General features: G+C 41.1%; 1 protein-coding gene across 1 annotated transcript in view; it reads right to left on the bottom strand.

Moving 5' to 3' along the window:
• SERINC1 (serine incorporator 1) overlaps window positions 1-15,043 on the bottom strand; it is a 164,633-nt gene that overhangs the window by 65,719 nt on the left and 83,871 nt on the right. The window contains exons 6-7 of the mRNA XM_078648461.1: window positions 2,538-2,707; window positions 280-370 (exon numbers count right to left, since the gene is read on the bottom strand). Coding sequence (XP_078504587.1) covers window positions 280-370; window positions 2,538-2,707 — 261 coding nt within the window. The remainder of the gene's footprint in view (window positions 1-279; window positions 371-2,537; window positions 2,708-15,043) is intronic.

Raw genomic sequence — 15,043 nt, 5'->3', positions numbered from 1 at the left:
ACTTTATTTACAATCTGTCCGCCAGAATGGTGCAGAAACACAATGTCCAGAATTATGTGAAAAGTGCACATTACTACACTCTTTGTTTAAAACAGTGATTTATGGTTGTGCTGTATTTCTATTTATTCCTTTTACACATTTAATTTCCAGCAGGTTTGCAGCTACCACTGTATCTTAACAGGGCTTTAAGTAAACTTAGCAGTGAAAGTACGGTTACTACAGCAGGAATATGCAATTAATTGAAAAATAAAATGTAACCAACTCAAATAGTAAACATACCTGGTTCATTGGTCATAGCGGACCAAGTCAAATACATTGTGTAAATTGTGATCACCGAAGACTGCAATAATCCCGATCGTGGTTGTGACTCCTAATTTCAGGAATGAGGAGAAATAGGCCAGGGAGAATAGAAAGAGAGAAACACATTTTAATGCTTCAAGATCTAAACATTAGGAGCCAGATTTTAAAGCTAGCTTTCACTAACTATCTTTAACAGAGAAGTGAAAAAATAAAAGAGAAAAAAACCCAGCAGGTGCAATTCCTCATGTCCTAAAACGTAGAATCTGAATCTGCTGGTATTTACATTTGCAGATGAACTCCCAACTGATGTACATTCAGAGATTGTAAATTCAGCTGGGGCAGAAGAACAACACAACTTGAACATAGTGGGTATTCACAAACTTTTTAGATAATCATTTTCAACCTGGAAACAATTGTAAATCAACTGAAAAAATCATCAGGATAACAGTTAAAATAGATAGAAATGGGAAAGTGTATGAAGCTGGCTCTGTAAATGGAATTACCACTAGGTAGTTATACCGTGCACAGAATCCAGGTGTTCCCAAAAAGTGTACAGGGCTCAATGTAAAACACAAAGTACAAGATATTTATAACACAACACTGACCTATAATGCACACACATCTCAAGAAGGAGATCCAGACCAATTTTTAAAAAAATTATATTTTGTTTGTATTTTATGACCAAGATCTTCGCAATAAGGCAAGTACGTTTTAAAATAAAAATACTTTTCAATTTGAAAAACTGACACAAACATTTCAGCACAGTTCAATGTTATCCCATGGGGAAAACAATATTGTGGTTAAACAGGTAAGTAATGCACTTACAATTCCAGTTTTCGGGACCAACAGTCAGCAAGTGGCAAGGGTCAGGTGAGGACCAAAACTGCACCACCAGCGGCTCCGGGTCAGCTGGGTGTAGAGGTCAAAATCGGAGTGCGTCCAAATGCTTTTCAATGGAGACTGGGGGTGCCTGGAGCCACACTTCTTACAGGTAAGTAGATCGGTTGCAGGGGCCAAGCTTTGAGGGTTAAGATAAGCACTAGGGCACAAAGCAGCACCAAACACACCCTATCCTGGAGGAGGAAGTGGGACACATCTGCCCATGATGTGCATTGTATCTGGTCCCAGAGAGCATTGGCTCTCTACCCAGAGGTTCAGCAACATATCTGGTGGTGGCTGGCTGCCTACAGCCGGTCAGAGACCACACCAGAGTTGGTGGGTTTTCAGGGGGAACCTTTGAGGTGCCCTCTGGGTACATGGTACAATAAATCACACACTTGCATCAGTGTGGATTTATTAAGAGGAGTAGGTTGGTACCAAACACTCCTGTGTTCAGTGAAGCCACCATGGTGCTGGGGAAATCTAGTTGTCCAGTTTCCAGCTCATATATTCTTTATGTCTTCACTGGCACTTACCATATTTTGGAGAGGACCCCAATACTGCAGGGGCATATCTGTTCATGCAGATATGCCCTCACCTGTGGTATAGTGCACCCTACCGTAGGTCTGTGAGACCTGCTAGAGAGGTGTCTTACCTATACCTTCAGGCAGTGCTGGCTAGAATGCACACAGGAAGGGTGCCATGCCGACTGTCATTTTCTCCCTCACAGAGGCATGAAAGCTGCAAGGGCAGTGGCATGGTCCCAGTGAAGGGGGGAAGGGGGGGGGGGGGTGCTAGGGGTACCTCTTCAGCACCCAGGCCCTCGGTAGCCAGGGCATCACTTACTAGGGACTTACATGGGGCAGAAGTACCATTTTGAGATATGTTTTAGGGAAAAACAATGGCAGAAGGAACCTGGCTGACAGGGAAACTGTACACTACAATTGAAACCATATCAAAACCAGGCAAAAACTAGGGGTCAACCATGCAAAAAGAGGCACTTTCTCACAGAAAGGAACACAATTATTCACGGCAGTGTGGAAAGATGGTTCTCTCCTTCAGCAGAAAAAGGTTTTCCATTTGAGAGAATAAAGGATACTTAAGGACCTACTCAAACCCTGACTTAATAGTTGACAGGAATAGATTTTGTGGAACTCTTGAAAATCTACAACTTGCATGAATTTCTAAGATTACTGCTGAATTATTGGGGCTTGAGAATAATCAACCTACAGATTGATAATCTCTGTCAATTTTAGGAGTATTCAAAATCGTTTGATTGTTTAAGAATCAGCCACATAAAAAGGAAAACATAAACAACATTTTGTGGAGATTGTATCTTGAATATGAGGCAATCATACCTGGATTTTAGGCAGAATTGACAAGATGGAGGCCCCGATGCACAGCAGCATGTTGACGCTAATAAAAGCTTTATTTTCAGAGCAGCCTTCAGGGTGAGTGTAGTATACATAAAAGAGAACTACAGCAATCAGTGACAGGATATAGTTAATACCAGTTGCCGATAGCAGAGCTGTAAAAATAAAAATGCAAGTATTAATTTCCAACAGGTTAAAAACACCTCAACACAAACGCTAGCTTTTTTAAATATCACACATAAAACAAAAGAGATTTCAAAATGTAGCAAGTCATTTTGCAATACAGGGGCAATCAAATGTAACATTATCATTAAATATTACAAACTCAAATACGGCTTGTATGCAAACCAATCTCACTTTGGAGTCCAAATTGAAAACATGATCATACAATAGTAACAGACACCTTTAAAAGCAACACTTTGTGTAGACACTAAGCATACAATCGCAAACATGGCAAATAGTTTTTTCTTTAGGCTTGGCTGGGTTGAAATACTGAAAATATTACACCTTTTTCAGTAACACTTCTGAAGTGATGAGTCAAGGTTTTTAAGATGTAAATTAGAGGGGTGCACTACATCATTTGAAAAGAACTACAGAGAACGTTTTAGGCAGTAGAGCTCCCACATTAGTGACCATGCAAAATACATAAAATAGACTTGGCTAATTTGAAGCCCCCTGCCCCAGTTCCTACAACGAGACACCCACATGTCAGCTGTCTCAACAGAGCTGCTTACTCAAACTCAGCTTAAGGTGCATTTGACACACGACAGTGGCGTTTGAGACTTTCCTGATTTTGTGGGAGATGCAGCGTGGGGCTTCGCCAAAGTGCTAGCAGTATTTAGATTTCTTACATATTTTATGGTCATGCCCAGTCATTTAGAAATATTTGGAAGAGGTGGCATGTGCCCTATCGCCTATTGGCGGAAGCTGGGTTTCCCGTGGTAGTGAACCTCAAAAAGGCCTTATCAGGCTTAGTCAGAGAGTTTGAACTTGGTACAGGGGCAAATATATTAATAAACCATATCTATTAGCTAAGCGTAACAGTTAGACATTGGTTGTGTCACCTCAGTTACAACAATGGCCGAGAGGCATGGACATTTGCTCTCTGACTGAAACACCAATATAGAAGATGGAGGGATGCCAGTGCAAGCACCAGAAGATTTAGAATCCCTGTTGGGACTATTTTGGTATTATCGCCCCCAAAATATGAACAGTGGTCCCTCACTGATAGAATCACTAGCCACTATGTACCTCTTTCAAGTCACTTTATACTTTTGATCTTTGTGACCCCAGAATGTTTTAAGTATTGCAATGCGACTATACACTATCCAAGATACAGCTGTGAACACGGTCCTATTATGAATCTCTGACCCAGTACTTTATGTAGTTGAATATTATTTCATTATCAACTTAAAAACCAATTATAGGAGTTGGAAACAATCGTAAATAATGAGAAATAAGCAAGATTCATAATTGAGAAACTTACAAGGCCGTTAGGCCCTAAAGGAATGATGGTCAAGTGCATAATACAATGGGCATCAGTATAATCAATATATAACACATAAAAGTTCAGGAGCCCTGAAAAAGCGTTTATTACGCGAAACACTTGGCTAAAGCCATGTCAATGTCATCCTTTTTTCAGACTCTGTACTTAGCAATTTGGACATTTGGACCCTTAGCCATTGATTAATGATTGACATATTTGTGTCACTGTCAATTCCATTATGGATATGATCATTTGCTAATAATAAGTAACCTTTTAAATATTAGAGTAAGTAATTTGTTGATGTCAATAATTTATATTTTTGAATACTATTCCTATAGCCCCCATAATCTACTTTCTATGATTATGTAACATGTGTCAGTCGGATAAACTGACATACGTGGGTAAGATTTGTGCAGAACCACTTCTCAGAATATCCACTCTTCTGAATAATATGCAGAGAGCACATTCCTTTCGTATAAATGGTCCCCAATACAGCAACTCACTTATTTATCATATATCCAAGTGCTTTCCATACGAAAATAAGTTATGTGAGAAAATAAGTTACTTACCGGTTACAGTAGTTCTCCACTATTGGAATGTTTCATAGATTCACATGCTTGAATTTCCAGGCGTCGACATGGGAGTTCTCGGTACCATATAATAGTAATACAATGTTATAGATGGAGCATGAAGACCATTAATTCAGTTTTGGAACCTATCATAATCTATTTTTTTTTTTTTTTTTTTTAAAAGACACCAAACTTATACTTTAGCCAATAAGGCTGCTTTGTCCTCTAAAAACACTCCTGACAGAAGCTCCAGTCCCTCAGCTTTTCAATAACACAAGTGCCAGAGAACCACTTAAAGGAGGGAAAGGTGAACCTCTCAGGGGAGGGGGGTGAGTCGCATGTGAATCTATGAAAGATTCCAATAATGGAGAACTGCAGTTACAGGTAAGTAACTTATTTTTTTACTCCAGTATTGAAACTTTCATAGAATCACATGCTTGAATCAGAGTATAAAGCAGTAGTGAGGCACATTAAACTGTTAGTTGTTAGGAATACAATTCTATAGAGATATTCCTTTTACATTTCAGGGAGTTTTATATAGCGCAAACTTGACCCGAAGGTATTAGAGCGCTTTACATAGCACCAGTTGCATTACATAAGGACACATTCATTTTTTGTTAGGCACTGGGAGATTAAGTGATTTGCCCAGAATCACAGGATGTTCAGTGTCATTGCCGAGACTTGAACCCAGTTCCCCAGATTCGAGGTCGACCGCCCTAGCTGTTAAGTCAACTCCTCTCCCCACTCTACATAGACTAAACGAAGACATACCCATGAACATTTCTTAATATCTCGTTGAACATATGAAAACATTTCACTATGCTGTAAAGAAAAAAAACATATTATGGACTACAGAAACGCCCTCTACGCCAGAACCACAGCCAAGCTACAGAAAAGACTCCAGCGCATCCAGAACGCCTCTGCCCGACTCATCCTGGATGTCCCCCGACGCAGCCACATCTCCAGCCACCTGAGGAACCTGCACTGGCTCCCCGTCGACAAGAGGATCACGTTCCGGCTCCTCACCCACGCACACAAGTCTCTCCACGACCTGGGCCCCAAGTACCTCAACGACCGCCTGACCTTCTACACGCCCACCCGCCAGCTACGGTCCACCAGCCTCGCCCTCGCAGCCGTACCACGCATCCAAAGAGCCACCGCCGGAGGAAGATCCTTCTCTTACCTGGCTGCCAAGACTTGGAACTCCCTCCCCATCCACCTTCGGCTGACCCAGGACCATCTCGCCTTCAGGAAACAACTCAAGACCTGGCTGTTCGAGCAGTAGCATACCCCTCCCCCCCCCCAAGCGCCTTGAGACCCTCCCGGGTGAGTAGTGCGCTATACAAATGGCATGATTGATTGATTGATTAATCGGCAATGTGTGAACTAGTAATAGATTGGTGGGAAAAAAAAAGAGGTAGCTAACCATTACAGGAAAAGATGTCTTGGAATGGCCTCAACTGTTCGCTCTGCCTATCCAACTAAGTAAAATCACTCGGTACCACCATCGACAACAGACTAACTCTTAATGCCCACATAAAAAAACTTGGCTAAAGGAGCACTCTACGCCCTCCGTCATCTCAATAAAATTAAACCCTTCATTCCTGCTGATGACTTCAAATCGGTTATCCAATCACAGGTCCTCTTGAGAATCGACTATGGTAACGTTATCCTCTCCGGAACACCTAAAGTTCACCTAGCCCCACTCAAATCTGTGCTCAACATAGCGGCCAGGCTTATCACTAACTGCAAACATTTTGACCACATCTCCCCTGCCCTTAACCGCATCACTGGGGCGCATTTTCCCGCTGGCGCTGAAGTTTTATTTTTTTTTGTAAAATTTTTACGCGCTGAAGTTTTTAAAAACCCGCGGTTCATGACGAGCTCAGCTCGTCATGAGCGTACGAGAGGTGTACCTCATGACGAGCTGAGCTCGTCATCAGCGTCGATGTGGTTAAAGCTCTCAAATGGCTTCCCGTCGAAGGTAGATCCTCCTACAAGATTGCTTGCATTACTCACAAAGCTCTTCATCAAAACACCCTGCTGTACCTCTCAAATAAACTCAACAAAGCGGGCTGCTCCTGTCTGTTCCTTTGTTAAGAGAGGAAACCACACAATCTCGCTCTTTCTTTGGAAATGCCCCAAACATCTGGAATGCCCTCCCTAGAGACCTGCAATGTAACCCCTCTCACTTTAGCTTTAAAACATACCTCAAACTGCACCTTCTTAACAAATATTGGGGTCCTTAACCCTCGCCTCCGACTCCTCACTCTGCTTCCCTCTACTGTCCTCCTGTCTCCCACCTCTACCTTTAACCTCTTTACATATTTCACTCGTGCTACTATTTCCCTTCCCCCTAGTTCCCCTCCTTGCCTTCACCTACTCTCACCTATCCACTTCCATAGTCTCTTTCCATCTATACTTCCTCCCCTTCCCCTATATATTTTTCACCCCCGACCAAAGCTTAACTACTCATTACTCGCTAAAGTTTGTGATCACCTATATCCATATTATTTATGTAGATATCTCTTTGTTTTTGCATCAGCAGTTAACTTAACTTGTATCAACCAATTTATTCTTTTTAGTTTAACCGGTCTTAATGCTATATTATTGAACACATGTTTTATTCCTGTTCCTTCTTTAAACTCTTGTAAAGTGCTCTGATACTCCCGGGTCTAGCCAGCGCTATATATAAAACCTTTTAAATAAATAAAATTGAGGAGTCAAATCCAGGCAGTAGTGTTGCGTGAAAGTATGTGTATTCTTCCAGGTAGCTGCTCTGCAAATATTCTAGAGAGGCACAACTGCAAACAGTACTGCTGAGGTTGAAACAGTCCTTGAAGAGTGAGCATGCACAGAAGTGTGTAACGGTTTTCCTGCTGCTTGGTGACAGAAGTGAACTGCAGTATTTGTCCATTTAGCTATGCTCTGTTTGGAAAGGGGTTGCCTCTTCCATGGTGCGCTGTAAGCCACAACGACTGGCTAGACTTACAAAAGGTCTTGGTCCTGTCTATGTAGAACTTGATGCACCTCTTAATGTTCAAAGAGTGAAGAGCCCGTTCAGCCTGTGTTGGAGTGTTTGGAAAGAAGGTCTTCAAAATCAGCAGCTCATTGAAGTGGAAGTCTGAAGGGACTTTAGGGATTAACTTTGGGTTTGTACGTAGAATTATCCTGTATTCTCTAAATTGTAGGAAGGGTTCTTGAATAGTGAGGGCTTGGATCTCACTGATATGTCTGGCAGACGTCAGGGCCACAAGTAGAACAACCTTCGAGGACAGGTACTTTAAACCCGCTCTGTGAATGGGCTCAAATGAGTGCTTCATGAGCTGTGATAGTACCAAATTCAGATGCCAAGATAGAGGAGGAGGAGGTCTGACTGTAGGAAAGACCCAAAAATAAGCCTTTAAGGAACTGTTTGAATATTCTGGAGGACCATAATAAGGGTGATGTGGGTGATAGTCTGAATCAAGAATTGACCGCCAGGTGAACTCCCGTTGGATGCATGAGCTAAACCTGAATGCGCCAATTTGTTATGTTACAAAATGTATACAGTGCATAGCAGCCCCAGCTACGGAGCTTCCCAGTGCTAGTCCTGAAGTAAAAAAACTATTTCAAGAACATCCTGAGAAGAGGATACCCACAAGAAAAAAATTCTAAGAGGGGAAAAGCCAGGCCTTAGAGTCTTCTTGAATTACGAGTGGTTCTGGATGTTCCTGATGGAAGGGAAAAGGACTTTAAGAGATGGGGCTTTTGCACAAAACAAGTTGCCTCTGCTCTTGCTCGCTTGGCATGAGGGACAGTAGCCGCGTTAAGGTCGGCTAATAGGGGGAATGAAGGATGATACATGGATAACAGATTAGACAAAATAGGGGTCCCTTGAAAAAGTCAAATCTTATGTGCGGTACACAGGGTCTTGAAGTGCACACGCTTCTCCACAGGTAACCAATGCAGTTTAGGAAGGAGACCAGAAGCAATGCATTATTTTGGAAGGGAAAACAGCAGTCTAGCTGTGGCACTTTAAGCCAGCTGGAGTCTTCTAACCTCTGACTTGTTGACTCCTAAGTAGAGAATATTGCAATAGTCTAACCGAGATGACATTGCGGCATGAATGATGATTTGACGGGTGGAAGGGTTGAAAAATCCAAGAATGGGCTTGAGAGTTCGCAACAGCCCGAAATATGTGCCTGCCACCGATTTTGCCAGCGCTTAAAAAGTTAAGGTGTTATCTAACCAGATGCATAGATTTTGTACAGCACTCTTAAGATTGAGGAGGGACCCATGTGAGAGGAGCCATCAGTGATCGCTCCAGTAGTAGGTATATTTTCCTAATAGGAGAATTTCAGTTTTGCTTGTGTTCAGATGTATGTGTTACAGCAAACAAATGATGGACGGAATGCTGACAATGCAAACATTCTCCCCCAGTCAAAAGATCTGAAATAAATCCATCATTCTTTTGCCCACTACACCACCCCAGTTCAGATGTAAGCATTTGGCATCCAACCACTCTGCGACAACAAGCATTCCCCTTTGAACATTGTCCAGGTCTGACTTTGGGTTGTCAGAGAACTAGAGCACGAGCAAGGTGTTGTAGGCAAAGACATCAGCTCAAGCCCCAGGGATTTCACGACCTAAGCCAAAGGTTGAATATACATAATAAACAAAGTAGGGCTCAGAGAGGAGCCCTGGAGAATGCAGTGATGCAGATTCTTCAACTGGAAACTGTAAGGGGGGATTACCTGGAAAGATCGCTCTGAAAGGAAGGATGTGAACCCAGACAGTGCAAATTTACCAATGCCAATATCCTGTATGCGCTGGAGCAGGTTTTTATGAGACACCATATCAAACAGCGCTAAAGCCACAATTAGAGCAACGGATCTGCCTTCATCTAAGGTGGTACAGAGTTGTTCCGTAACCTCAAGAAGGGCAGATTCTGTGTTATGCATCAGCCTAAAGCCATTGTGGGAAGTATCCACAATCTGGTTCTCTTCTAGGAACTTACTTAGAATAACATTGACATGTTTATCTGCCATTTTAGTGAGAAAAGGCAGGAGAGAGATGGGACGAACATTTTCAGGTTTGTAAGCATTCAAAGAAGGTTTCTTCAGGAGGGGGATGACCTGGGCATGTGTCTAGGGACCAGGTACAGATGCTGAGGCCAAAGGGAGATTGATCAGTTCTAGGTAGGGTGGGAGCAGAAACTCCTGAAGTTTGAGGAACACATCTGGATTAAATGGGTCCGCAGGTGAGCCAAACGCAGAGCTGATAGATAATTGAGCACGGGTGGGGCAGTGCTAATGGAGCCATCTGAACTCATGGCAGTAGCATTAGGGGAAACATTCAGAATTCTTGCCAGTAAAATACTCTGCTAGCTTCTAGCAATGACCATTGGAGGATTAAGAGGAGTCTGCTGAAAGTACTGGTTTTGTAAGACTGTTCAAAAAGGTTACAACATTACTTTGCAGGGTTGTTGCTGCTCCTTATTTTATTTGCAAAATGGTCTGTCCTGGATAACCAAAACTGTTTATGGTAGGACTTAATAGCAACTCTGTATTGTGTTTTTAGAGAAGGATCGTAAGATTTTCTCCAAGAGCATTCTAAGGCCTTACAATGTTTTCTAGTAGAGATCAGGGTTTCGTTTCACCAGGGGGCTGCGTGCTCTTTTCTACCTTGTACCGGTCTATCAGGAATGAAAGTGTCTAAGGCTGAAGTCAGCCAAAATTGCAGAGAGTTTTTCGCTGCCTCTACAGTAGAGGCCAACTGAAGGCAGTGACTAAATAAAATCCCCAAATGTTTGGAAATCAAGCTGTGCCATGGGGTTTTGAGGATCGGGTGCAAACCAGGTGTCTGCCTCTGGCAGAGGAAGCGAATGGACATCGAAATCATAAAATGATCAGGCAAGGGGAGAGGGGCTGCTACCCTCATGGAGCAGAGATTAGAAAAGACAGGGTCTAGGAGGTGACCAGCTGTGTGAGCGGCACCAGAGACTAATTGGATTAACTGACACACAGCGAGATTGTCAATAAAATTGACAATGTCACTCTCTTGGCAGTCTTCCAAATGGAGGTTAAGATCTCCCAAGATGTTAATGTTAGCTGATTTAATAGAGAGTAAGGCAGTGAGATTGATTGGTGGCCTACCTAAAGGCCTTAGATGGTTCAGGAGGATGATAAATTAATATTCCTTATAGGGTAAAATTGCTGGTCAAAGCGATTTTGAAAAGGGCGCTTTCACAGCCAGGGATGATAAAAAGAGGAAGACTGCATAGCTAGCTCTCGCTTTATATCACTGCCATGCCACCTCCTCTGCCACTAGTTATGTTGAAATTCTTCAGATGGTAGCTGAGGGGAGCACTAGGGCATGTTTAGCCACAGAGACCTGTGTTAACCAGGTGTCTATGAGAAACAAAATGTCTGGAGTGTGGTCTTAAATGAGATAAAAAATGTCAGCGTAACGTTTGGCCAATGAGCAACAGCTAGGACTAAGAAGCTTATATTCTAAACGGCTGGGGAGTCAGCCTGGTTGTGGACAAAGAAGGGTTGGTCTCAAAACCGTAAGTCTTGCACTGAAAAGATAGTCCATCTGAAGGTGTGGATGGATGCCTGTGCCACAGTAGCTGTAGTTGATGGAAATCACTTTGTATAATCTGAAAGCATGAGCGGCAAGTCAGCAACCATACAAACCATGTCCTCCTGGAATGGCTGCCGATACTGATCATGGGAAAAATAATAGTGCTGTTCATATTCCTCATCATAGTCCTCCTCTTCTTCTTGACATTTTACAAGCAACTCGGAAGCACTGCCTGCGACCCCAAAGGGCCCATCATCATCCGAGTCTTCTTCCTCCAAGAGATGAGCTGGAATTAGGAGTGTCACCTAGTTGGAGAGGTGTGTTCAGGGGTTAAACATGTTTTTGTGATGTTTTGCCATTTTTTCCTGCCATCAATGAGGCCGCCAACTGTGTCGCTAATGATGGAGCGAGATTCAGAAATATATTTATTTCAACTCGCAAAGTTAAACTTCCATAATAAAAATAATTGAATTAACGAGAATGGAGTGAATATTACTAATCAACCTAGATTAAATTGCAGATCATGACACGCGGGAACTAATATATGTGCTCATATATGTGCTTTTTGTTGCAAATGCTTGTTTGTAAAAAAAATAATAATAAACTAATCTTGTCTATGGTCTTTGTCAAAATTAAATGCGGCTGTTTTATTAATGGCATGTGCTTACTTGCGTGTGCTCATGTTTTGTCTTTTTGTCTTAATGTTATACAAATTCTGTTTGTTGCTAAAATGCTTTGGCTAGGTAACATTTATTAAGGGGTTAATAATTAGCAAAGGTGGGTGGGTAACAGAACGAATTCTATTTCTTTCATTAATCGATGTTTAGTGTTTGTTTATACATTAGTTTTACGAATGGGCCTAAAGAAAATGGCTGGCAGCGTTGCAGTATATGAAACTGGACCAGAGTGAAGCCTTCACCCATGTGCAGAGTATTTTGCTGAGCTGACAACGTTTTGTGCAGAAATAATTATGGTGGAGTCGGATGTGTTCTTGGAGTCTTAGCCAAGGACAGGATGCTGAATGGCCTGCCAAGATTAGGAAGTGAAAAGTTTCTCCCCGGTAAAAGTATCTTTTTAAGGAAGCAAGAAGGATGGTGAAACCAAGAACAATAAGGGCTATGATGAGGCTCCGGACTTGGTCAGGAGATCATGACCTAATAGTGGACTGACATGGCTCAGCCAATTGGAAGTTTGGATTCTCAGAAGAAATGTGCCATAAAGATACTTTAGTTAGTTAGAAAAGGTATAAAAACTGTCCCCATGGGAGGGAGGGGGCTCTTGCTGCTCATCTTCTCCCGATTCCTGTTAGGTGTGACGTGCTGACGGACTCTTTGGAGCACGTAAGGATCAATAGGGTTAAATGACTTTTTACCTTTATTCTTTTAAGCGAAGTGAGTTTTAGACAGGGAAAATAGGGCTTAGGTGATGGAAAACTGTTTATTCTTCAAATAACATGCTATTTAATTTTACTTGGAACTGTCGGTCTAATTTGCTACGCTTCTAATAAAATGCACTTTTCTTGAATAGTTAATAAATAAGATTTTTGAAAAGACAAGCTGGTCTTGTTATTTCATAGTCATTACCATTAGTAGATCCATTAGCCCAAGTGACTTAATTAAATACAAAGCTTTACAGAAAGCATGGTGAAATCATTATACTGCAGTTCTATATAAATATACATATAATTTGTGAATAGATTTTATTAATTAGGTCACATGATTCAGTTGCTCAAAATATGTCACGTTAGTTTATGGGCCTTGTGTGTTTTTTATGTTTAATGGTGAGTATTGTGGAGTTGGGTAGCGTTGATATGACATATTTTCTATAGGGGCGCTGGATCAATTTTCTGGTAGCAGAGTTACGGTTACTATGGTAACTGACATGTTACATGGTAATTGCATAGGATTGATGTTGGTTTTGCGGAACAACCAGGAAACATTTACGATCATTTTAAATTAAACAGATTTGATTAAAAACATGAGTTATTAAGAAAAGAAGAAAAGAAGGTTACATGGCTTCAGAAATTAAAAATCTATTTTCACCTGATAAGAAGATTGAAACGCGAGGTGGAAAATTACTTCATAAGTACAAAACACCTGCAGCTTATATGGAAGGTGAATATGGTTATCATACTTGCCTTTGGTTTGATAATTGGATGGATTATACCAAGAATGATGGTGTTTTAGCTTGGCCAGAGGATGGCTCATTTAATATGAGCATTTGGAAAAATGTGAGAGAAAAAATGATGGCTCTTACACAGAAGCCTAGACCAACACAATTTGAGGCTCTAGTTGAATGGGAGGATGAGATGTTTCAACTTCAACGGGAAAGCTGTGGTATAATAAGAAGTCCAAAATCAAATTTTAAAAGAGAAACTTATGAGGATAGAATGCGTCGATGGAGACAGGCGGACATGTGTGATGGTTTATATCCAGTGAGAGTAATGATTACTGAAATACCAGGTCAAAAGAATACTCAAAAGAAAAATAATATTGAAGAAAGTGAATTGGAAGATCCAGTTTTAGAAGAAATATATCTTACAAATAAGAAACAGACTCCTTTAAAACCAGCTTGTTCATGGTCTACCCCAAGGTTTCTACAGGAACCACTCCAACTGCACCTTCACTTAATGAGGAATCAACCAGATTTTATCAGAATAATACAGAAACTCCTGAAAGAGTAGAAACGAGAACTAATTCTAGTGCATATGGTGAAAGTAGAAATTTTCCTGAAACTCCAGTTTCAAGAAATGAGACTCCTTCTAGAGGTCTAATGGGTGCTGGAAGAGGTGAGGAAACTCCAAGTGCTTCAGAATATTTACGATCAAAAGAAGAATTAATTCGACAATTAACTAAAGGAATGGAAGCAGTAACAGTTCCAGTAACGATTGGTCCTGTTCAACCTGTATTCAATCAGGGAGAAATTAGACATCCAGGTTTGACTATTCCATTAAATGCAGAAATTCAGAAAGTGGCTGAAATATTTTACTCGGAGTTAACTGAAATACATCGAGAAAAAACAATGATGCCTGATTTAACTTTTAATCCAGGTTCATTATGTAGAACACCAATAGGTGCAGAATCAGATACTGAATCTCCAGAAAGGAGTGTTGAGAAAACAGATTCAACCTCAAAGCTTGATGTCGCGAGACTTAAAGCAGATTTGGAGGAATTAATCATTGGCGCAATTGGTGCTGACAGTTTAAAGCATTATCAAGATGATGAACTGTTATTCATTTGCAAAAGCATACAATGGAAAACAAAAAATAAATATGAACAGTTAGAGGAATTAGCTGCAGAATTAGAAATTGACTTGAGCAAACAAAAAAATTTGGGAAAACATTACAGATTAGAATTTTCTTAAAAAGACATTGGGAATTTTAATGCGATGGGAAGAATTTTGCATATAAAAGATTTGATTGTGTACATCAAAAAATTAGGTGATTTAAGCAAATGGAGAGTGAAATGGACAAAGAAAAGAGAGGAAGAAAGGAGAGAAAGGGGCATGGTGGCTAATCAGTACCCAATGAGAGAAATAGCATGAGGTGGTTATGTGCATGTTCCTTGGTCTAGACAAGACATCTTGTTGTTCACAAATGATTTTCCTCGGTTGAGAGAAAAGCCAGTGGAATGGTATCGACAGGTAGACAGATTTATAAAGGTATCGAAAGTTTTGTGGATTTATCTGGATGGATTCTTTGACATTGTTGTACCGTCAGATCTTGGACAGAATGTAAAGTTTCTGTAAGTTGGCCAAAGATAGAACCTGCTCGAGATGTAGTAACAGGTGCTCCATCATCGGAAGTCATGGGACTGTATGATAAAGTGATTTATTGGTTGAAAAATAAGATTCCCCCAAAAGAAGTTGAT

Source organism: Lissotriton helveticus, chromosome 6 (assembly GCF_964261635.1).
Source record: "Lissotriton helveticus chromosome 6, aLisHel1.1, whole genome shotgun sequence".
NCBI classification, from domain to species: domain Eukaryota; kingdom Metazoa; phylum Chordata; class Amphibia; order Caudata; family Salamandridae; genus Lissotriton; species Lissotriton helveticus.
The sequence above is the reverse complement of the archived record's forward strand: the minus strand, read 5'-3'. Positions and strand labels throughout refer to the sequence as shown.